Source organism: Papaver somniferum, chromosome 1, assembly GCF_003573695.1.
Source record: "Papaver somniferum cultivar HN1 chromosome 1, ASM357369v1, whole genome shotgun sequence".
In the NCBI taxonomy this organism is placed as follows: Eukaryota; Viridiplantae; Streptophyta; class Magnoliopsida; order Ranunculales; family Papaveraceae; genus Papaver; species Papaver somniferum.
The window spans coordinates 75,249,144-75,271,413 of NC_039358.1; the positions used below are offsets into that span (position 1 = coordinate 75,249,144).

Below are 22,270 nucleotides of genomic sequence, written 5' to 3' on the forward strand. Positions count from 1 at the left end.
TTGTGTCTTGCATGGAAAACATGTTTTTGAGTAACTTTTGACAAGCTTTATTTCCAAAAGTGGGCACTTCATTTCACATGAGCACTGGATAGCATCCGCAAGACTGATTGTCAAACAGAGAGGGTAAATGCATGTTTCAAAAAATACTTTAGGTGTATGATCAACTTTAAGCCTTCAAAATGGGTAAATTATTTGGTACAAAACTACTTATCATGACAGTTTTAAGCTCATTCCATTTGAAGCTCTAAATGGATATTACACCACCACAATTTGGAATTATACCTCTCATCTAGGGTTCATGTTGCTGATAAAGACTACTTGCATCAAAGAAAATATTGATGAGTCATATTGAATGGAGGAGGATTGTAGATATCTCAATACCGAATTAAGTAGCAAGCTGATAAAAAGAAGTCTGGGTGATCATTTGGAGTAATAACTTGAGTCTCCTTGAGACTACAACCATGTATGCAGTCATTTGTATAACTAAGAAAGGGTTTGAAGTAAGCAACCAAAGTTTATGGACCTTACCAAGTGATACCCAAAGCGGAAATTATGGCTTATTAGCTCCAACTGCCAGCAGGTTCAAAGATTCACTTACTTTTCATGTCTTTCAACTTAAGCCCAATCCGGGTACAAAACTAGTGCCACGGGCAGCGCTTCTTGCTACTGCTTCATAAGGTAACATGAAGATTGCACCACTCAAGATTTTATACACCAAGAGGATCTAGAAAGAATAAGCAAGAGGTCATGCAGGTATCCGTAAAATAGGAGGGTATGTCAGACAAGGATGTTTCTTAGGAAAATAAACAATTCATGCTTAACCAATTTTAAGATCTAATTCTTGAGGACAATGATTTTTTAGAAGCAGCATGCATTTTTAATGTCCCTGTCAACGACTAACCCGTGGTTGGAAGATGCCCAAGTTAGTTAGCATTAACTTGTTAATTTTGAACGGGTTATATTGTGTAAGTCGCATGTGATGCTTTTGGAGTCTGCCCTTTTATTCTCTGTTGGTTGTAGTTGAGATTTAGTCGAAATTATTTACGAAAACCCTCTTTTATCTTCACCTCTCGATTCTTAGGCAACACTTAGTTGTCCTTGAAATTCGAGAAATTTTTTGATGGGGCACGGGGACAAATAAGATGCTGACACATGTATTTCCTATTAATTGCTTACAACAAATTTTGTTGCAAAAAATATAAAAAGCATGTATTTTTGGAGAAAATCTTCTCTATCTTAATTGCTTAAATTTTATGTTTGGTATTTTTGGAAATATGATATGTGAAAAGAATGACACATGTCAGCACCTTATTTATCCCCCATACCCCATCAGAAAACGCCCCCATCAAAAAAATTCTCTTGAAATTCTTCGTAATGAAACCACTACACCCTATGATTTATCATATCCACCGGTACATACAGAAACAATTCGATACTGACTGATATAGAGTATATAATATATATAAACCTTAGGAATTGCATAAATTTACCATATATATATATCAGTGAGACCTGGTACGATGTCGGTAATTGACAGGATAAACCATAGTAGCGCATTAACAGGCTATGCCCTGGATAAGTTAGATTTCCCTTAATGTTTATTTTGAAGCAAGGCAGCGCTTAGTTTTTTTTTTTTCCTTTTTTTTGAAGCATAATAGACTTCCCTTACAGCATGTTCGGTTCAAAGAGTTGGGAACAAGGAAATCCAATTACAGGGTAATCGACTCAATTCTCTGAACCAAACAGAGCTTTTAATCTCAGAATTCAATTCATAGACAATCTGATTACCCCAAAATCGTGTTTTGGATTGCACAAGTGAAGGAGTGCAATTGAATCTGATTACCGAGACTTGAATATTAAATTTGTTTAACTGATGTATTTATCCTTCCATCAAATAAAAAGTATTTAACAAGGTCTCAAAAAGGATTCTAAGAAAGAAGAAACACATTCGAGATTGGATTGCCCATCAAAGACCATATCTTTTAAAATTTTAATTTTAGTTTTAGTTTTTCATAAGAATCTCGTCAAGTACATGATTGTTCAATTCATATTGTATTTAAGTCATTGTTTCAAAATCAAAATGCCATGTGATTGAATTATCTCAACCAAATACAATATTTTTGATTAAGGAACCAATTCCTTAGGGAAGTTCCTATCGCAATGTACAAACTAAACTTTTTGTTGAGCCAGGTGGATGGCCAAACAGGTTTCTCCACTATGGGAAAAGAAGTGTGTGGTTGACCATCAAGCGCCAGGACTGGGAACATTCGCCCGCGGGTGTAGGTTAAACGCGACGTGTGAATGTTAGACTTGGCGTTTGTCACAAAAACGCGGGCGTGTGAGACACAAACGCGAGCATGAGAAACAAAAACGTCAACGGTCAAATATCCAACGTCCATATTCCCAACGACTATTATTTTCAAAACCTATAAATTCCTTCGACTGAATTCATTTTCACTCACACCACTATTATCTCTTATTCTATAATTATTCTTCTTCTATAATTTTCAAAACCCATAATTCCTTTTTCTAAAACTCTTCTAAACCAAAATTTTGTTGATACAATATGAGCAACTTAATAAGAAAAGCGGTCAAGAGTATAAAGCAGAAAAGAGATCGAAGAAATGAATCGGTTCCGCGGCCTGCCACAGATGTAAATTATTCTCAAAATCGGGAAGCAGAGTTTGCTTCGCCGAGTGTCGTTGTCCATCATTAGTCCAATGTCATGTGTCGGGGAATCAAGAGTGGTCTGAGAATTTTTATACAATGAGAGGTGGATTTTATGACTTAAAGGCTATTTATGATGGTCTACCCCCTCCAGTCCGATAAAGGTTTAACAGATATCCCTGGCGTGCGCTTTATAGTGTGAATCCTATCAGACGCAACAACATAATTACGACAGTATTGGTAGAAAGCTGATGGTCAAAGATGCACACGTTCCATTTTATGGATTTTGAAATTGGTAAGTTTATTTAACTTAACTTAAATTTTAATTTTTAAATAATCAAAAGAAATTAATCATAGTTGATATCATTCTTGTAATAGGAATTACGCCCCTTGATTTGTATTTCATTTGTGGGATCCCAAGTGGAGTGGGAGATCTGGCACCATACAACCAAAATGAATGGCAATCAAATAATAAATGGCAGACGCTTCTTCCCTCGTTTATAGAATCAAATATACGCGAAGATCATAATGATTTGAAAGGAGGTGGGATATTATGTTCAATGTTCAATTTCCTAACCAAAACAAAAACTCATAAAATATAGATGACTATCCTGAACTCGAAAGGATGTTTATCTTATGGGTACTGGGTCAGACGTTCTTTCTAAACTCAACTTTTGTTTCTCGTATTGGTTGGCTTGAAGCGTTAGAAGATATTGACAAAGCACCAGATTATGACCGGGGCTCTGCAATTTTAGCAGAAATGTACTATGGGATGGATCAAGCGTCCATGGGTATAGCTAACTTCACTGGTTTCTGAGGCATCATAGAGATAAATATCCAAATTATTATTTTTAAATTTAAATAATTTTTTTTATAAACAAATGTAGATTAAGTCAAAATACTAAAATTATGGAGTAATTTGCAATATTGGTGGTATACCTACTTTTGTGTTGGTAAACCAATCCTTAAAGAAGATACCTATTGATTTCCAATCTTGGAAATGTACCTCTCGACCAACTGGGCGAAAGACACTGGAAGCGACGTCTCGGGTTCCAGTTTTGTTCAGAGGTTTCAATAGATGCCTCGGAGCCACAAAAATATTGTTGTTCACCCTCACCTTTATTTTCCTGAGTATGGTGGTGATGATGTAGAACATATTCTTGATTATTCTCTCTGTAGAGTTGTTTTTTACACTCCAGAACTGGATATAGGGGTTTGGTACCTGAGAGAAAGATTGATGTACCAGTTACAAGGTATATATGCAATTTCAATTAACACGCCACCATAGCTGCAAACCTCTGGATCAGATTTTGATCGACTGAGAATAATCCAATGGGAGAGGTATGAACTAAATATTGAAAATGTGGGGGTCAAACAACCCCACTCAACAATTCGTTTGGTAATCTGATAGGACTTACTCTAATATACTTTCAAGATAATCAACTAGACAGTCAGACTCAATCTTAAGAAAAGTATATCAAGGAGTTATATCTCTATTTCTCAATTCAATCTGCAATCAAACAAATAGAAATTTGCGAGCCCGATTGAATATAAGAAATAACTTGGACTGTATCAAAAACCAATATCCAAGTGTCAATCAATTTAATCAACAACCAAAGGTCGGATTCCCAAATGATTGAACTTACGCACAATCTGTGATATTTCAATTATAAAGATAAACAATATAATGCGGAAAAAAATAACACAGATACCAGAAATTTTGTTAACGAGGAAACCGCAAATGCAGAAAACCCCCGGGACCTAGTCCAGAATAAACACACACTGATTATAAGTTGTTACACCAAATTCCTATTACCTATTCGTGGAGTAACATCCTTAGTATCTGGCGAACCAGATTTATCCTTAGAGGATTCAGAATTGTTTGCAGATTTAAGAAAAATCACCTCTTTTCTAGATGCGTGTTCATTATCAAAGATCTTTAACTTTCCAACAAGGGTATTTCTAGAGAGTGTAGAAAGATCGTTTGCTTCTTCAATGGCATGTTTCTTAGACTCGTATCTTGATGGTAGAGACCTGAGAGTTTTGCACACAATATCTTTCTCCGGAATAGTTCTTCCTAATGAATATGAGGAGTTAACTATTCGAGAAATTCTTTGGTTAAACTCATCAAAGGTTTCATCATCAGACATGCGAAGGTTTTCCCAGTCAGAAGCTAGATTTTGAAGCCTTGCTTCTTTCTCTGTGGCATTCCCTTCGAATACGGTTTCTAAGATATCCCAAGCATCTTTAGACTTATTACATGTAGTAACATGGTGCTGAAGATCTGGGGTAATGGCATGGATGATAGCATTTAATCCTTCAGAATTTTTCTTTGCAGCAAGAATCTCAAGATCATCATAATCACCAATATCCTTTTCAACAGTTACACCGTCTACTGTAACTAATGGAGGATTATAACCATTAACTATACGAACCCATGATTGAAAATCTCGCGCTTGAATAAAAAAACGCATGGCAAATTTTCCACCATAAATAGTTCGTGCCATCGAAGACTGGTGGTATGTTTATAGAGATAGCACTTCTGTCCATAGAATCAGGTTGCTACAAACACAGACTTATGAGGTCTTAGCGTGTTTGCCTGCTCTGATACCAATTGAAAATGCGGGGGTCAAACAACCACACCCAACAATTCGTTTGGCAATCTGATAGGACTTCCTCTAATATACTTTCAAGAGAATCAACTAAACAGTCATACTCAATCTTAAGAAAAGTATATCAATGAGTTATATCTCTATTTATCAATTCAATCCGCAATCAAACAAATAGAAATTTGCGAGCTCGATTGAATATAAGAAATAACTTGGACGGTATCAAAAACCAATATCCAAGTGTCAATCAATTTAATCAACAACCAAAGTTCGGATTCCCAATTGATTGAACTTACGCACAACCTGTGATAATTCAATTATAAAGATAAACAATATAATGCGGAAAAGAAATAACACAGACACCAGAAATTTTGTTAACGAGGAAACCGCAAATGCAGAAAACCCCCGGGACCTAGTCCAGAATAAATACACACTGATTATAAGTTGTTACACCAAATTCTTACTACCTATTCAGACTAGATGTAATACTTGCTTCAGCACTAATATAACTCCTAGCACAACACCGATTGTCTTAGGGAATTATTCTCGTAAATCTTCTATCAGAACCCAAGGCTCTCTTTAGAAGATACAACAACACGATTGATACGATTCGATATTTTTGTTTGCACAAAACACCGGTTTGATTTCCCTTTAGATGTGAATCAAGGTTTTGGAAATCTTGTGTTTATTTTGATAAAAACAATTACTAGGTAAAAGTAATATCAAAACAAACTTGTAGATTAGGGTTTTAACTTACAATCAGTATACGTACACATAAGGAGTCCGTGAACCTGATTTTCGTAAGTGAAATTGGGCGATTCCAAATATCAATTTCCAAGTTAAGAAAACCCTAATAATCCTACAACAAGAACAACTAGAATAAATCTAGAGAATCTTGTTTAAAACTTCTTAAGGATTTTTACGAGATACCTTAATCGAAGTTTTCTTTCTATATTCCGATTTCGACTAACAAGTGTTGGTATACAATCAGAAACTAAAATCTATCAAAACCTAGGGTTTATGATCAACAACTCTTGAATAGTTTTATATCAGAAGAGAAAACCTTAGAATAGACAAGAGGTGAAAAACCTAGATTACAAGTTGTATAATTAATCACGAAGATTAATCCAACTCGGCTTTGTGATCCCCAACACAAAGACTTTTATCTCACTCTTGTTCACGAAGAATAGAAGACATGGAAAACAACCTCATAAGCTTTACACCAATTTTCCAAAGGGGATGAAAACGTGTAACACTCACGAACCCTTTATTTATAGTGAAAGGTAGCTTGAAATCTAAGCATAGCTATTTTCCTTTTTCAAGACTCTCCTAATTTTGGGAGTCTTTCCTAAGTTACAAATCTTGCCAAAATAATTAAATAAATAATTAATTAGGCAAATATTGTATTTATGTGAATAAATCACAAAATAAATTAGGAAGGAATCACAAACACTTTGATAAGGTAATCAAAGATGTTTGGAGTAACAGCTAACTTTCCTAGATAAATTTGACCAAAAATGCCTTTTAGTCACGTAATTGGGCCCAAGTCCGTGAACCGTTACAAACAGTCGATGGATTGTTTCCTACTAAGGAACTGTAACAATTACAACAACACTTATAATTGTTACTTCAATAAATCATTCATAACTCCATCGTTATAACTCGGAATTGAGTGATTCTTGGCTCGTTGAATTCATAAGCTCATTCACTATAACATGAGAACCTGTTCAAGGATAAAGGTTATTGTCAGAAAAGTCGTGGCTCAAATAACCTCAAGTATATATACATAAATGTATATTAACCGTCATAGGAATTGTTCCATAGAGTGAGCATTTATTTCGATAGATTAGAAAGGTAGAATTGAACAAGAATCCAAATGAAATCAATCACCACATACCTTTGTTGATGAAGTCCTTGTTGATTTCTTCTTGTAAACTTCAGTCTTCATCCTTCAAGAATAGCTCTTCTAAGACCTAATCTAGTACGAAACTATATATAGTATACTAAATCAAGAATGCGTTTTGGCAACTAAATTTGACAACTAGCTTGACATACCAACGCTAGTGGGTTCAACCAAGTAGTGCTCTAACAAATACAAAGAGGAATATTGATGAAACGCAGTATGTCACCTGGTACATGTCTATTGCGAAGCCTGTAACTGGGAGATACAACATGCACATCTATGGATTTTATTTCCAAGGGTTATCACGCCTGGCTCATGATGAAAATATCGTTCCTAGCCAGTCGCCTCCAAAAGATCCATGCTTTATGACTTACCCCTCCACGGGTGCAAGTTCTTCATCATCTTCGTCAAATATGCTCGAAATTTGTTGGGAGATGCCAAGTATTACTTCACAAGGTGATCCAAACACGATCCCCATTATTTCCCAAGTTGTGGAACGTGATTATCCTTATTACAATGTGGCTGCCAGTAATGAAGAGTTGAAGAGATAACTGAACGATATGTATTGGCTGAATCGGCAAATGGAGGCTATACACTTGGGTGTGTGTCATAAATGGCATGAGGACACAATGTTTGGATTGAGTCCAACTATAAATGATGATGGGTGTTCACAGTCTGCCGATTCCACCAGGAGCAACAGATCATGGCACGATAGTGATAATATAGTGGTGGGAGAAATACAAGTATGACAGAGTACTTAACCACAAGTACGACACAGTACTTCACCACAAACTGTGCCTGTATCTCAACCTCAAGTAATTCAGCCAGATCCAACGTGCATTTCATCATCATTCTCTCCCTACAACCCAAATGATGCTTGCTACTTTGTTACACCACCACCACAACAACAAACATCTTATATGCCCGGAGGACCGAGTGCTTTCCAAGAACCGAGTGCTTTCTAATCGCCTAGTGTTCTTCAACCAATTTTTTCTCCTTATGGAAATTTAGCAAATATGTTGACAAGTGAGGATATGACAGGCCTTGGAGAATGGCTGACTCCAGGTCCCGAAGATAACGATGAGCGACGTTAGAGAGATTGTAATTTTTAGTTCTGCTGCATTTGTAATTCTAGTTTTAATCAATTAAAAAGTACGACGGTTTGTTTAAATAAAATTGCATATGTTTAAAATTCAACGTTTTACATTAGTTTCACTGAACTACATATGTTTAAAATTAAGCGTTTTACATTAGCCTCACTGATGAGAAGTACTAGGTGGAAAAACAACTACAAAGAAGGGGTTGAAATTGTTCAACACCTTAAGGATTTTGAAACATTTTTCGAAACGAAAAAGCCACATTTTTCCATCTTCGCTATTCATCCAAAGATCTTGTTACCATCTCAGCATCAATTTCACCCTCCGTCTATATCGATTGACTTGCATAGTTAAAGCTACAAACTCATTTACTTCTTTCTTAATTGTACCAAAACTATTTTCTATTTCGCATATAGCACGACGACTTGGATTACTGGTGTCACTGCAGAACCCGTCGTGAATAACCGCCCAGAAATTCACCCATGGATAGTTTGTTGAAGTAAGCTGAGTACATAAAAAAACATAGTTTCTGCAAATAGATTCATCTTCTTCTTCAGTATACGGAGCTCGCCGAAGTAACAAGGGCCGAGACATCTCCTTTCGACAAATTTGTTGAATTGAAGAATTGAATTCTTTTTTAAGCTCAGACAGGAAGAGTAAAGAAGACTAGATGTGTGGATTTGGAGTTGGAATGGGGAGTATTTATAGAACTCAAAATTTTAACCGTTGGATGATAAGGTTTTTCAGCCGTCCAAATTTAGCCGTTGGCGATTTTGTGTCAGAGCTGGAGGATTTAGTACAGACGCCGGCGTGTGAAGGAAAAACTAGCGCTTTTGGAACACACGCCAGCGTTTCTGGCTCACACGTCAGCGAGTGTGCCACAACAACCCGGTGTTCCATCAAGCGCGCGCCTTTTCTTCCGTCTGACTCAACAAACCAACAAAATTATTGGTTTGCCCATCTATTTTTCATATTTGTTGAGTCCATAGTGGGATCAAAATGAACAAACTTTATGTTTGTTGAGTCCATAGGAACTGCTCTTGGAATTCAATTCGTAGGCGTTAGAAATATTAGACCGAGCACGATATTAATAAGTTTGATGTTGCAGTTGTTAGTCACATTATATGACTCGCATGTATTTTCATTTTATTTTTGGGATAAAATGACATGTCTACTAATGAGGGTATCAGATTATAGGGAGGGGAGGGTACCAGAATTCATATAACACAAACTAAAAGTGTTTTGTCTTATATGCACTTTGGCACCTTCCCAGTAATCCGGTACCTCCTATTAACAATGTTGGAAACACAAAAAGAAAAAAAAACTCCTTCTCAACCCATAGATCACTACCATTCATTTAGTAACACACCCACATGGCAAAGATCCATAACAGGTGCATCAGTTCATTTCCCCTGTCAAAATTTTAGCTGTACATAAGAAGTAAGAAGTAACGATAAATCCACAACATAATTTTGTGCAGAAAGCAATGAAGTGGAAGTAGTGGGTGGAAGAAGAAAGAAAAAGAAAAGACAGCAAAGAAAGAAATAGAGTTTGGGGAAAAAGAGTTGTCAGTTGTTGTACTAGTCCTGTTTTTTTAGTTTCAATTTTTTTGTTATTTTGTGGTATATTTTTGGTTCGGGGTTTTCAGCGAACGCTTCAACCGCAATCTCCTCTCCACTCCTCTCTCTCGCCAAAAAGGTTGGTACTGCTGATTCCTCCTCCTCTCCCTCCACCCATTATCGTTATCATTTCTCTCCTCCTCCTCCTCCTCCTCCTCCTCCTCCTCCTCCTCCTCTTCTTTTCATTTTTTTTTTAATTATTTTAGTTTCTCCAGGGTTTGGATTCTGTAGATTTCTGAAGAAATCGGCAGTTTCTACCTGAATTTGATCGAAAATGGGGTTTTATTTAGGGTTTTTTTCTTCTGTTTATGATTCTTTAACAGATGTATAGCTGAAGAAGAAGATTAAGAAGACGAGAAAGAAAGATAAAAAAAGATCAAATCATCAAAATGAGTGCGTCTAGGTTTATAAAATGTGTTACGGTTGGTGATGGTGCTGTTGGAAAAACTTGTATGCTTATTTCTTACACCAGCAATACTTTCCCTACGGTAAGTTTTGTTTCTTGTTTTGAGGGTTGGTTTTTGTGGGAATCAGGTTTTCATTTTTGGAAATTGGTCATTTTCACTTTGATTTTTGGGAAAAATTAGGTTTCTGTATGAATTTTATTACAAGTTTCTTTCATTTTTGTATTTCCCAAAATCAATCTTCATCAGGTTAGGTATTTTTATTGATGACAGATACCTGAATAATGAAATTATTGGGAAATTACTCAAATTAGTTGTTTTCCATATCCTTGGTTGTTAGGGTTTTATTTTAGAATCTGTTAATGGTCAAATTAATTATGAAAATGACTTTGGTTTTCTCTGTTTGGTAATCAGGATTATGTGCCAACGGTTTTTGATAATTTCAGCGCAAATGTGGTTGTTGACGGAAGCACGGTTAATCTAGGATTATGGGATACTGCTGGTAAGTGGTAACTTTACAATCTTCTGAAAATTTTCATTTTTATTTATCACATCTCATGGTAAACAGAATAATTTTTTTGTTTTTTGGTTATCAATGATGGATCTGAATTTCGTTGTTGTGTGGAACAGGGCAAGAGGATTACAATAGATTAAGACCTCTTAGTTATCGTGGATCGGATGTTTTCCTGTTGGCTTTCTCTCTAATTAGTAAGGCGAGCTATGAAAATGTTGCCAAAAAGGTTAGCTTTTATTCTTTGGATGAACAAGGTACTTCTGTTTTTGAAAATATACAGAGATTTCGTTATTTGTAACTGTTGCGCTGATGATTTTGGAAATTTTGCTTTGTGTTTACAGTGGATTCCGGAATTGAGGCATTATGCACCTGGTGTTCCGATAATTCTTGTTGGGACTAAGCTTGGTAAGAATTGCCGTCTTATTGAGTTTTTCTTCCAACTTTATTTGTTTCATTAATTTCCATTCTTTTATTTGTACATCGTTAAACTAGTTGTATTAACTTATCTCTCTTTGTTGGTGCTGTTAATTATGTGATTGTAATGACTCACATCTGTGTCTAGTATATGCATGAACATAACCAAACACTAACTCCAAGTGCTGACAACACAGTAATTTCAAGTGAGTTGTCCCTGTTTTGTGAAGAATTGGGGTTTTTCCTTTCGAATTATTTATTTTGGAAGTGGATGAGTTTGATGAAAAACAAACTTTTATGTTTTATGGACTTGCATATTTGATGTGTATACCTTTCGGTTGCATTGTTGTTCTTTTATCTCTTGTTTTCCATTTCACTCTATCTGTTTCCCGGATGTAATACACACTTATGAGGCAAATGAACTTTGAAGTTTTAAATTAGAGATTGCTAATGATAGTCTGAACGTATTTTATGTTTCCACATGCTTGTGCCAAGTCCAAAAAGAGGGGAGGAGGCAGCGTAGGTTAGGTAGTCCACGATCTTCTGGTGCATGGTTCCCATGTACTCCCTTCTTTGCTTTCTGCTCAGCTTGGCGAGTGAATTTACGGTCAGGGCATTATTGCTCGGCCAACTTATTCCGGACCTTCTTTTCTTATTTGTGACTGATTGATGACTCTATAATCTATGTATACCCTCTGATTGGAATGCGTTAATGCAATCTCAGTGGTAGTAGCATCCCTTTCCTATTCTAATAGGTGTTCCACATTTTTCTTGTCTTCTTATTTCAACTTCCTATGGATTTCATTGTGTCGATTAAGAGTTCTTTATACATATATAATAGTTGAAAATTAATACTTGGTAAGCAAGTATGATATTGTGCTTGTTCTGTATAGCTTCTTCTTACCAGCTTCTTTTTCTGCTTGTTCTCTTCTGCTAAATACCGAAGTTCCCAAGTTTTGGTTGGTTTCATTTGTCTTTTTGTAATATAATGATATAAAAAAACTCTCGTTTCAGACCCAATTGTGTATGGTCTTGTTATATATCTATGAATTGAAGAGATGTCTTGTTATATATCTGATCCGAACATTTCTGATCCCAGATCTTCGAGATGACAAGCAGTTCTTTGTAGACCACCCCGGTGCAGTACCCATTACCACAGCTCAGGTTATCACTGATACTGTGTTGTGTTTTACAGCTAAGATGATTCAGTTACATTTGTATGCTTAGTTCTTAACTACTGTTTTTCGTATACTTCTCTGTTGATAACTGAAGGGAGAAGAACTGAAAAAGGTGATTGGAGCTCCTGCGTACATCGAATGTAGCTCAAAATCGCAGCAGGTAATTTCTGTTCTTCATCATTTAAACATATTCCATTTCACTCTCGATGAAATATATGTAAGATGTGACTGACCCTAATGTTGTCTGCAGAATGTGAAAGCAGTCTTTGATGCAGCCATCAAAGTTGTGCTCCAACCTCCCAAGCAAAAGAAGAAGAAGAAAGCTCAAAAAGGGAACTGTTCCATTCTGTAATTGGAGCAATATTGTGATAACCCTGGATTTTCATGTGTTTATTCTCTAAACAATTAAGCAAAGATTATGTTTTTGTATGCGCTTGAATATCAAAAGTTTGGTCAAATTCCCATGAGACTTGGTGTACCCTCCCAAACCAAACCTCAAAATGTCAAAATCCAAATTCAAGCTCTCTCGCACGTTTTGCTGTCTCCCCAAAACCTGGGAAAGAGAAATCCAAAACCAGCCAAGACAACTTTCCACGATCTACGAGAAAAATGAACATGTCGAGGTCCGACTCCAAATCTACTAGGTGGCATAAGAGGTCCGGCTCAAAATCTACTAGGTGGCATAAGATCACAAAACCTGAGGCTGAAAATCTACTTTACACCGTAGTGGCGAAGCGCAAAGCCAGTCGCTGTGATCCTAAATTTACATTGGTTAAAAGGTAGGTCAGTCCGATAATTTGCATTGTCACTCAGAATATGCGGTTTTGACTGGCTGAAAAGTTGGCTAGTGGCTTATAATTTACCCGTTGAGTGTGACTCGAAATATGTCTCAAAATTGTCGTGATAAAATAGTTCGCCGGTAATCCACCTTTTGAGTCAAATTTTTTGATAACATGACTACTGACCCGTAATTTAAATACAATTTATACAAATTACCAACCAAAAGCAACAGTGCAAAGCTTCGACACGATTACCCACGACCCAAAAGTCACTTATGAGACCATGGTGGGTGGGTGTGCCCAAAAAAATTTCAGCATCTAAAGTGTCCGGTGACCCAAAGAACTGTCAGGCTGAGGCAATTTTGGGTCATACTTGCCATATCCGAAATAGTTAAATAGGAAAGAAAATATGAGCCACACCCACTCAAACACATGTACTTCATTTAAGAGCTTAAATTATAGTGTACACAACCAGGAGAAAAAAGTCGCACAAAGTTGAAATTTTACATTAATTCGAAACTTTTAATTACACTTTACCATTTGTTTTGCTACGCCATTACACCCTATATTCGCCCAGCTTGGGCACTCAAATGCACAAACTGTGGCTGGTTGCAATGATAATTGTGGCCTTCCAAAAGAACACGATATTATCGAACTTCAACAGCACTAAGGAAATTAGTGTTGAAATGGATGTTTCACTGAAAGATCAAGGCAATTAAAAGTTCTAAAGAATGGTAGAGGGAAGTGGAACTAGTGAGGAAAGAGTCGCCCCTACATAGCTCCCCAATGTCACACCTTGATTGGCTCATACTTTTCACCCATTGTACCACCCTTTTGCTTCTGGAATTCGATGTACCGTAGTGTGCTCGAAAAGAATGCATCAGCAGATGAATCTGATGCTGTTGTGTCACTTTGCATCTCTGTATTGATCAATTCAACCAAACCCTGGATTGCAGTGCTTGTGATTTGAGGGTTTCCTTTCTCGAAAAAGTACAGGTACCTGCAAATTACAAAAAGGTGAGGAAACTAAGAAAATAAAAGAAAAATATATGCAAATCTGTCAGCTCAGCTTCATAATACTGACTTGTTCAATATTTCAACAAAAAGTGTGACTGGTCCACCGCTACCACGTGTAGCGCTCGCCATCTGTTGTGCAGCATTTGCAATTCTTAATGCACGCTTTAAGCAAAGCAGGACCCTGAAATGAGAGAAGAATGAATTATTGTACAACAGATGATTATAAAATGCACAGAGTAAAAGATAATGCCATGGGTATTGCACCTTTCTCCATCCTTCAAACCTTCTTGATCATCTAGCCAAAAGAGATGCGAACACGCATAAACAGCTCTGCATTGGTCGGGCTTCTTTAAAAGCTTTGCGGAATACTGTAAAGCATCATCAGAAGTATTAGTAACATACGCGGAAACAGACAGCTATACGTTCTAGTAAGATTGTTTACCCCAGTTGCTTTATGTGTCAGAGTATCCCTATTCTCAACGCCAAATACATTCATCCTTTGAAGAGTTCCAATTATGAGATGTATTGCAGTCACCTGGGCCTTCGAATCCTAAGAAACAAATACATAAACTTCACCATGAATTGACGGCATTACAAAAATCTGGAAAAAGAGTAATGTAAGACGACAACTACTTTAGAACTGAATTGTCTAACTGAAACAAATATGAGCATTTTGACCAAAGATCTCCTGTTTATTACCGCAACTTCTTCTTCATATAGTATGAATGCTTGAGTGAAAAACTCATATGCAACAGGTTCAAGATCACAGTCATTTGCAGCCTGCAAATATATAAAAAAGAAATCAACGGTAACACATATGAGTCCAGCTGATGGTTTACTCCTTCCTGAAAATGAAAATGATAGTTTAAAACCTACAATATACCTCTGCGCATTGCAAGTACAATCTTAAAGCCAGTTCTGGAGCTGGGACAGATAATAGAGCCTCGATTGTCTGAAGCACAAAGTGAGCAACATTATTAAATGCACTAACAAATTTATCAGATTCAGTCACATCTCCTACAACTGCAATATATGATCAATTGTTGTCCAGAGCTGCGGTCGAAGATCAAAATATCGTCGTACACATGATACAACCAAAGAAATTCCAGTCTCACAAGACAAAAATTACCTGATGCAAGAGCTGAAAGATTTTCTTAGGTGTTGCTGCCTGATCTTCTCCAACTACATCCCCATCCTGACCTTGCAACCGCCTGACCAACTGCACATCAGTTAAGTTTACATTAACCCTACAAAGAAAAGCATGTCTAAGGATACGAGAAGGGTATTGCACCCAACTCACGTCGAGCATAAATTTTAAAACCAATAAACCAATTGCCTCACGTCAGTAACATGATATTGCATAATTAGATAAAAGCAGAACCAACCTTGAGTGCAGAAAATATTAGAGGGGGAACAGTAAAAGGAAGCCGTTGTGGTCCTCCAGTCAGTATATGCTTCTTAACAGTACATATGATCTGAAACCCACCAGTCAACGAGTCATTATCAAGATATAGAATAAAATAAATTGAAGTGTTCAAACATTTCTGTACACTTGAACTCGATAAGCAATCTCATAATCATTTCTGATATTGAAGGTTGTCAGAACTGACACATCATTGACGAACACGATTTCACAAACTTCTAATCATAAATTACCTTCAACATCTCTTCAGGGTCATCATTGTGCAGCATGTGAATGAGACCAGCAACTGAACTTTGCTCCTCCTTGAAATCCTCCTCATCAAGCTAACACGAAGAGGGAAATACAGTAAGCGTGACATGAAACAATCACCAGAATATAAAAAACATGAATTTCTACAGAGAAGAAAAGCAGGAGTGTAGGTTGTAGGAGATGAAATGAAAGCAAGTTCTCTATTTCTGGAAGCAAGTGAATACTCAATCATCATTGGATATCATTAGAGATTACACTCCCTCTGTATCATATAAGTGATACTTTAGGGTTTTGCACACAGTTTAAGAAATGATGTGAGATGTTATTATTTTCCATTTGTACCCTTGATAATAAAAGTCTTCATAAACTAAATGCCAGTAATACTTCCAAAAAAAGTTATGGTTCCAAGATAACATGTAAGAATGTAATCGAAAATTTTGGTGAAAAAAAGTAAAATTTTCACTTATTTTGATACTAATATAATAGAAACACTAAAGCATCACTTCATAAAGAGGGAGTATAATATTCTTATGTACTGAAACGTGGAATAATCACCTCTTCCACAGGGGTCCCATCCAAATCCTTTATAAGCCCCTTGATCAATTCAAACAATGCATCAACCTACAAAAACAGACGGGCATGGTGTTAATTTGGAACATACTGATAGTTTCATACAAGAAATACAAATACTGAAAAGTGGCATACTTTATCAGCAGTTGAAATGCAAGTGTTGTTCTTCATGATGCTTTGTATGATAACCACTGCCATGACTTTATTAGTTGCACTATCTAGGTGATCCATGACAGGGGGATAGTTGGAAAGCTTTAGTGCAATGCCAATATCATTGTATTTCTCCAGGGGAGCACTCAAAAGTGCAACAATTTGTTTTGTTGCTCTGCTGTCCTCCAATTTAGCCTTGCTCGAGAGTTTTTTAACACATGCAGACTGAAAAAGAAATATAAGTGGAAACAAAATAAGTTTTTGATTATCTACAATATTTGATTAAAGGATTAAGCACACAATGGACATATTACAGTGTAACTTTCGGAGAAGAACCTTACCAATACTTGATCCACATAATCAAGCCGATCAGGATGAACACGCAGAGTAAAAGTAAGAAGAGAAACATATAAGCTAATAGCTCCAACCACAGGCATGTCCACCTGTGCTTCGATGACCTGTCAAGGTAACATGGAAAATTATTCGTTTCATACTGTTCAAGATTGACTGCTCATATTAAATAAAATTGTTTTTGAAGGAACAGTAAAAGGAATACAGTTAAGGGTATCATTGATGGGACAGAAGCCAAGAACTTCAAAGCAGAAAATAATGCAGGCAACATCTTTATGTTGCTCTAACAAATTCTATGTGTGTTCTCTCATTGTAACTAACGACATTATAGGAGTACACATTTAAAGATATATAAGGGCTTCACGGAAGAAAAAAAGAGGTAGCTATGTTGCGAGGTGTTACTGCTGAACCTTGGGCATTTTATCTTAGAACGAACATATAGTGTATGTCATGACTCATGAGTAACTATACATGCTCTATATTCGAAGTGAAGTTTTACATTTTACCTAGCGATCCTAAAAGATACCAAACAAAAATGACCAACCAACGGTATGCAGTTAAATCTCAAGTTAGGTTTTTGCAAACTGATATTAATGAGACGGATTTACCTTTCCAATTGAGTTGCTCAGTTTAGCAAAAGCCTCTACTTGTAAAAATTCAGGTAGCGCCTGCAGTGAAAGATGATAAGAATCACAACAGAAAACTCAAGAGAAGGAATTATGTTAAAATATAGAATAACGCTAAATGACCAAATATCCGAAGAATTTTTAGACACATATTTTCTCAGTAAAACATAGGACCATGAGGTGTAAATTATTGTGCACCTTTCAGTGTGCTTACCTCTAGTTATAATATGTACAGTGAAAGGTGCATAAAAAATTTCCTAATGTGGTCCTTTTTCCTAAAGAGAGAATATAAGTGCATTAAAAATAAAAGCTATGCAAGTTTGACTTTTGGTCCATTCGCAAAATTTTCCGATGTTAACCCACCTCCCCACTTGAAGCAGCATAGTTAGATAACCTATCCATCAACTGAGATAGCACTGTCTTGATGTCAACTGTAGCCTAAAAAGAACAAAAAGGGTATAATGAGCCAATGTGATAATAATATATTGCAAAAAAATATTAAATATTGCAAAAATTTTGAAAATATCAGAACTGTTTAGTGTTTACTCCACCTCCATTCTCCATATTACAATCATCAGTGAAAAAGAAATGCTTGCCGACATCTTATAATTTTCTCTACTGGGTAATTCATGCTGACAGTTCAAGGATACAAAGCTAAAGAACTTCCAAACTTGTTGAAAGATCATTCATTAATATTCTTAAATATAGGCTATTTAGAGTTACGTGGTCAACACATTAAATCGCATAGAAACTGCATCCACGTGATATGTTTTACACTTCTTGTCAGCGGAATTTAAATGGTTTAAGAAGGGTTTAAGTGCAGTATCACAGGATCCACTTTCATTTGACAATACAATCTAATTCTGCTTTTATGATGAATGCCAAGATCAGAAACAAAAAATATCGAGTAGACTTTCAGGATAACAAACTTGATTGCATTATCGTCATAGTGTGTCGTAAAAGATGCTTCCAGAAGAGCATTTCAGATAAATACGTTTTCAAAAAGGAAAAGATCAACTCTTCAAAATAAATATAAGAGCCATGGTCAATGGATAACACATAACAGACCTGAAGTTGAGGGCAGGAACCCAATAATGTCTCTAACGTCTGCAAGTGGTACTCATCTGGGAAGACTTGGATAATGCAATCCATTAGATAATACTGGGCAATCTCATCTTTACAGTTGACAACCTATAGAATTCAGATAACGGGAAGTCTAAGTTCAGATGCGATAATGCAATAGGCTGCACCAGGGGTAGAAAATAAAATATAAAAGCAGAATAAAAGAGGTAAGTAAAGACTACCTGCTCCAGGATTCTAGGAAGCACAGTATCTTTATACATATCAAGGTCCACACCCTCTATTTGACTGAGGACATGTAAGTTTTTCCCAACCTAAACAAAACCAGTTAGATGTCAGTCGTAACCTTATAACCATTGTTATCTGAGCATTATCCAGTTATTTTGAGAAGTCCTGAATAATAGTATATGTTCAAAAATGTTATAATGAATAGAGTAATTAGAACTAATTTCAGGTTCATGATATTACCAGATCCCGAAGCTCGTTCCTTTCTTTTTCCCGCTTCTCCTTTTCCCTGGCAGGTCCCTGTAGACCAGAAAGCGCGATTGCAATCTTCAACTCAGAGTCACCTAAGAGTATGAATTCATAAGCAGTAACACCTGCATGACCAAAAATCATGCCCTCATGATTTGTTTTACCTTTACGACACTCGGGTTTGGGGATCTATGTTCTTAAACTAGGGATCACGTGCTACTAGGTCCAGAGCCAACAAGTGACCGGAACCAAATAGACGTCGAATAATCCCCCAGACTCCAACTAGATACTCCAGAGAATGATAAGGTCTTGTTTCAGACCCGATCTCACATCTGAGGTTGATCTCAGACAGAGTAAGAAATAAATAAGCATGACGATAAAGGAAAAAAAAAAGATGTATACGGTATAACAACTTCGGCAAAGGCAGAAGGGATGGTGGGTCCTTTCCTTCTTTCTCACTTTGTCACACCCCCATAACCCACTAAGACACAAAACCAGCATATGCATTGAGTCTGGACACAGCCTGATTCACACAACCGCGCTGACCAGTAATTCAGAGCAACTCACTGTCTCACACTAATTATCTATGGTTGGTAGATATAATGCATGTCCGAACACTAGAGAAGCGAATAGTTCAGGTCCCAACAAACCTGATGCTGCATCCGGACCCAAAGTTTATTCATCTCAGTAAAATTTTGAAGCACAAACTCAACAGCATCCATGCCAGTATCAGCATCACTGCAAGAAGATAACAGCAGTTTTAAAAAGCAAAAACAACAGGTCAACTGTTTTAGCAAGAGGGTAACAGCTTCATCAAACAAATATCAGGGAAACGGAAAAAAAAAGTTCACAGTACATAAAGTAAACTAAGAGATTACCCAACAGAAATGAAGGCTAATATCCATCAAAAAGACACACAAACACTTTGAACAATACTGCTATTATGGAAGTTGCAATGCAATGGAGTAAGACTTGCTGAATGATTCACTTCTTCACACATTCCTTATATGTCTAGGATTACAGTGGTAACAGGAAAACAGGAAGTCCAACAACTAGGTTACAGCGAATGATATTACCCTGTTTTCGTAACCTGTAGCCCTCATGGTAATAGTCACTTTTCAATTAAAACCTTACTACTCTAAAGCACAAGCTTTGTCGAATACATGTAATCAATGTAGTACTAGGCAGCACTATTTGAGAGTATGTAACTAAGCATTTTTAAGGCATCAACTATGTTTCATGCATAAAGCTGAAAGGGATATACATACCCTTCATACTCAGAACCAATGTCAGGTAACTTGTCCCTACTAACTTGGGAAAGGTAGCTTCGTAGAAATAACCCACGTACAGGATGTTGAATTCCACGACACATTTCTACAAGGTCCTTGAGAACATCCTTGGCAGGAGCTTCCTTCGATTTTATGTACACTGATCCTACTGTACAGAGGAGATACCTGAGACGGTAGAATTCCAATTCAGAAACCGAACAAAAAAGTACGAGGCATGCTGCTGATTCAGAAACTATATACATTTGCCATGAATGACGGCATAAATTACAAAAATCTATGGAAGTAATCATTCAGCAGACAGGAAAATACAGGCAATCAAAATGGCCGCTCACTTCACAGCTCTATTCATTATTTGTCTGTTAAGAGAAAATCTAGTTGCTTTAAGGAGAGAAGTTGTCTTGTCAGGCATTGAACTGTTTAAATTACTTAGGAACTAAAGGAACAACAAATGATGGATTCATTGTCGCTAATTAACAGCAGGCTACCACAATAACTAACGAAACAAAAACACAGTCAATTTGAGCTAGCCCCAATAGCATTATTTCTTACATAAGCTTTGCCATTCTTAATTGAAATCACTGACTTCTGTAGGTAGGACCAGAATTTTATAGGCTTCAAGAAAATTCTAGTTACATTCTCCCAACAGACCCAGCACATTTCTTATTCTCTATAAAACCCTAACAGTTTGTGCAAGGTAGTGAAACCCAAAAGATTTCTCACATCACACCAAATGTAGATAATTACATTGCCAACAACGATGCCCGGTAATATTATAAGTGATGATAAATAATAGTAATTGCAAAAATGAGATAAATTTCTTCTGCTTTTCCTCAATAATTCAAACTTACAGTCTAGGTAAAATGTTGCCAGCATGTTGTACAAGCTCATATAAATCGATAACAGAGCAACCACGCTTGGTCTCCTCCTTGAAGAACATCTCCAACTTCCTTAATTCATCAAAAGCTCGCATATCTACTCATCGCCCAAAAAGAAAAAAAAAATAGTCAATAAAATCTCACATTCCAGAATCCAACTTCAAATTGAATTCATCATATCTATACGATCCATGATCGATCAACAGACCCAGAAAGAGATGATAGAATAATTACAAAGCTCATAGTATTTATGAGGTGAAAGCCTTGATGTACGAAGCTCAGATAACATCTGGGCAGAATATTTCAAGGCATCTCTCAAATTATTCGAATCCTGAAAAAAGGAAACGAAACGAAATTAAAATTAATGTTTAAGAATTAGGGATTTGTGAATTAGGGTTTTTGAGGAATGAATTGAATTTAATCATTACCAGGGCTCGATGCATGTAAAAGGCATTTTGCTGAAGACCTGCAATTCCTTCAGATAACCATTTCTCTTCATCTTCGATTCCGTCTCCGATCATTGTTTTCTGCTCTCTTGGTTTTTCTGAGATGGTGATGATGCCGATGAAAATTGAGATCTTTGACCTGTATCGAGTTTTGTTTCTCTGTTTCTGACCTCAACTGCCTTTCAGTTCATGGTGTCTGGGGGGTGTATGTCGCTCGATTTTTTCTGGGTGTGCTTAGCGTTTTTTGGATTATTGTGGGTGTGTCAGGGACGGACTGAGCTAATCACAGAGCCCATCTCTGTTTTTGGCCCAACATTTTTTTAAGTAGCCATTTTTTTTTTTCCTTTTTCGTCTTCAAATCCACAATACCAAGGATGTGAAATCGTAAATCGAAACTTAGGTATGTCTCTGATCTAATGGATAGTGAAGGCCACTGGAATGCACAATTGATTCATTCTGTTTTCCCACTTTTGATAGCCTCTAGAATAAAATCCATTTATATCAATGTGGAGAATCAAGATAAAATTAGGTGGGGA

General features: G+C 36.6%; 2 protein-coding genes across 3 annotated transcripts; one reads left to right on the top strand and one right to left on the bottom strand.

Annotated features, from left to right (window-relative positions):
* The first annotated feature begins 9,753 nt into the window (after nt 1–9,753).
* Nucleotides 9,754–12,872, top strand: LOC113290973 (rac-like GTP-binding protein 5). 2 transcript variants are annotated; one of them, XM_026540556.1, is made up of 8 exons: nt 9,754–9,974; nt 10,219–10,383; nt 10,714–10,801; nt 10,930–11,039; nt 11,155–11,218; nt 12,327–12,391; nt 12,500–12,565; nt 12,656–12,872. In XM_026540556.1, the coding sequence occupies exons 2-8, from the start codon at nt 10,285–10,287 to the stop codon at nt 12,755–12,757; spliced, it is 594 nt and encodes a 197-aa protein (XP_026396341.1). In that variant the 5' UTR covers nt 9,754–9,974; nt 10,219–10,284; the 3' UTR covers nt 12,758–12,872. The 2 variants fall into 2 exon arrangements, with proteins under 2 accessions (XP_026396341.1, XP_026396345.1); XM_026540560.1 differs by lacking the exon at nt 9,754–9,974 and having other exon boundaries at nt 10,074–10,383.
* A 722-nt stretch (nt 12,873–13,594) lies between these two features.
* Nucleotides 13,595–21,919, bottom strand: LOC113290986 (vacuolar protein sorting-associated protein 35B-like). The gene is made up of 22 exons (XM_026540569.1): nt 21,717–21,919; nt 21,523–21,619; nt 21,262–21,385; nt 20,393–20,578; nt 19,775–19,862; nt 19,119–19,175; nt 18,875–18,964; nt 18,639–18,761; nt 17,934–18,008; nt 17,553–17,612; nt 16,935–17,051; nt 16,579–16,818; nt 16,429–16,494; nt 15,858–15,947; nt 15,587–15,676; nt 15,331–15,420; nt 15,085–15,153; nt 14,901–14,981; nt 14,644–14,751; nt 14,466–14,569; nt 14,269–14,382; nt 13,595–14,184 (listed from the first exon to the last, which is right to left on the bottom strand). The coding sequence occupies exons 1-22, from the start codon at nt 21,807–21,809 to the stop codon at nt 13,974–13,976; spliced, it is 2,373 nt and encodes a 790-aa protein (XP_026396354.1). The 5' UTR covers nt 21,810–21,919; the 3' UTR covers nt 13,595–13,973.
* Nucleotides 21,920–22,270: the final 351 nt, after the last annotated feature.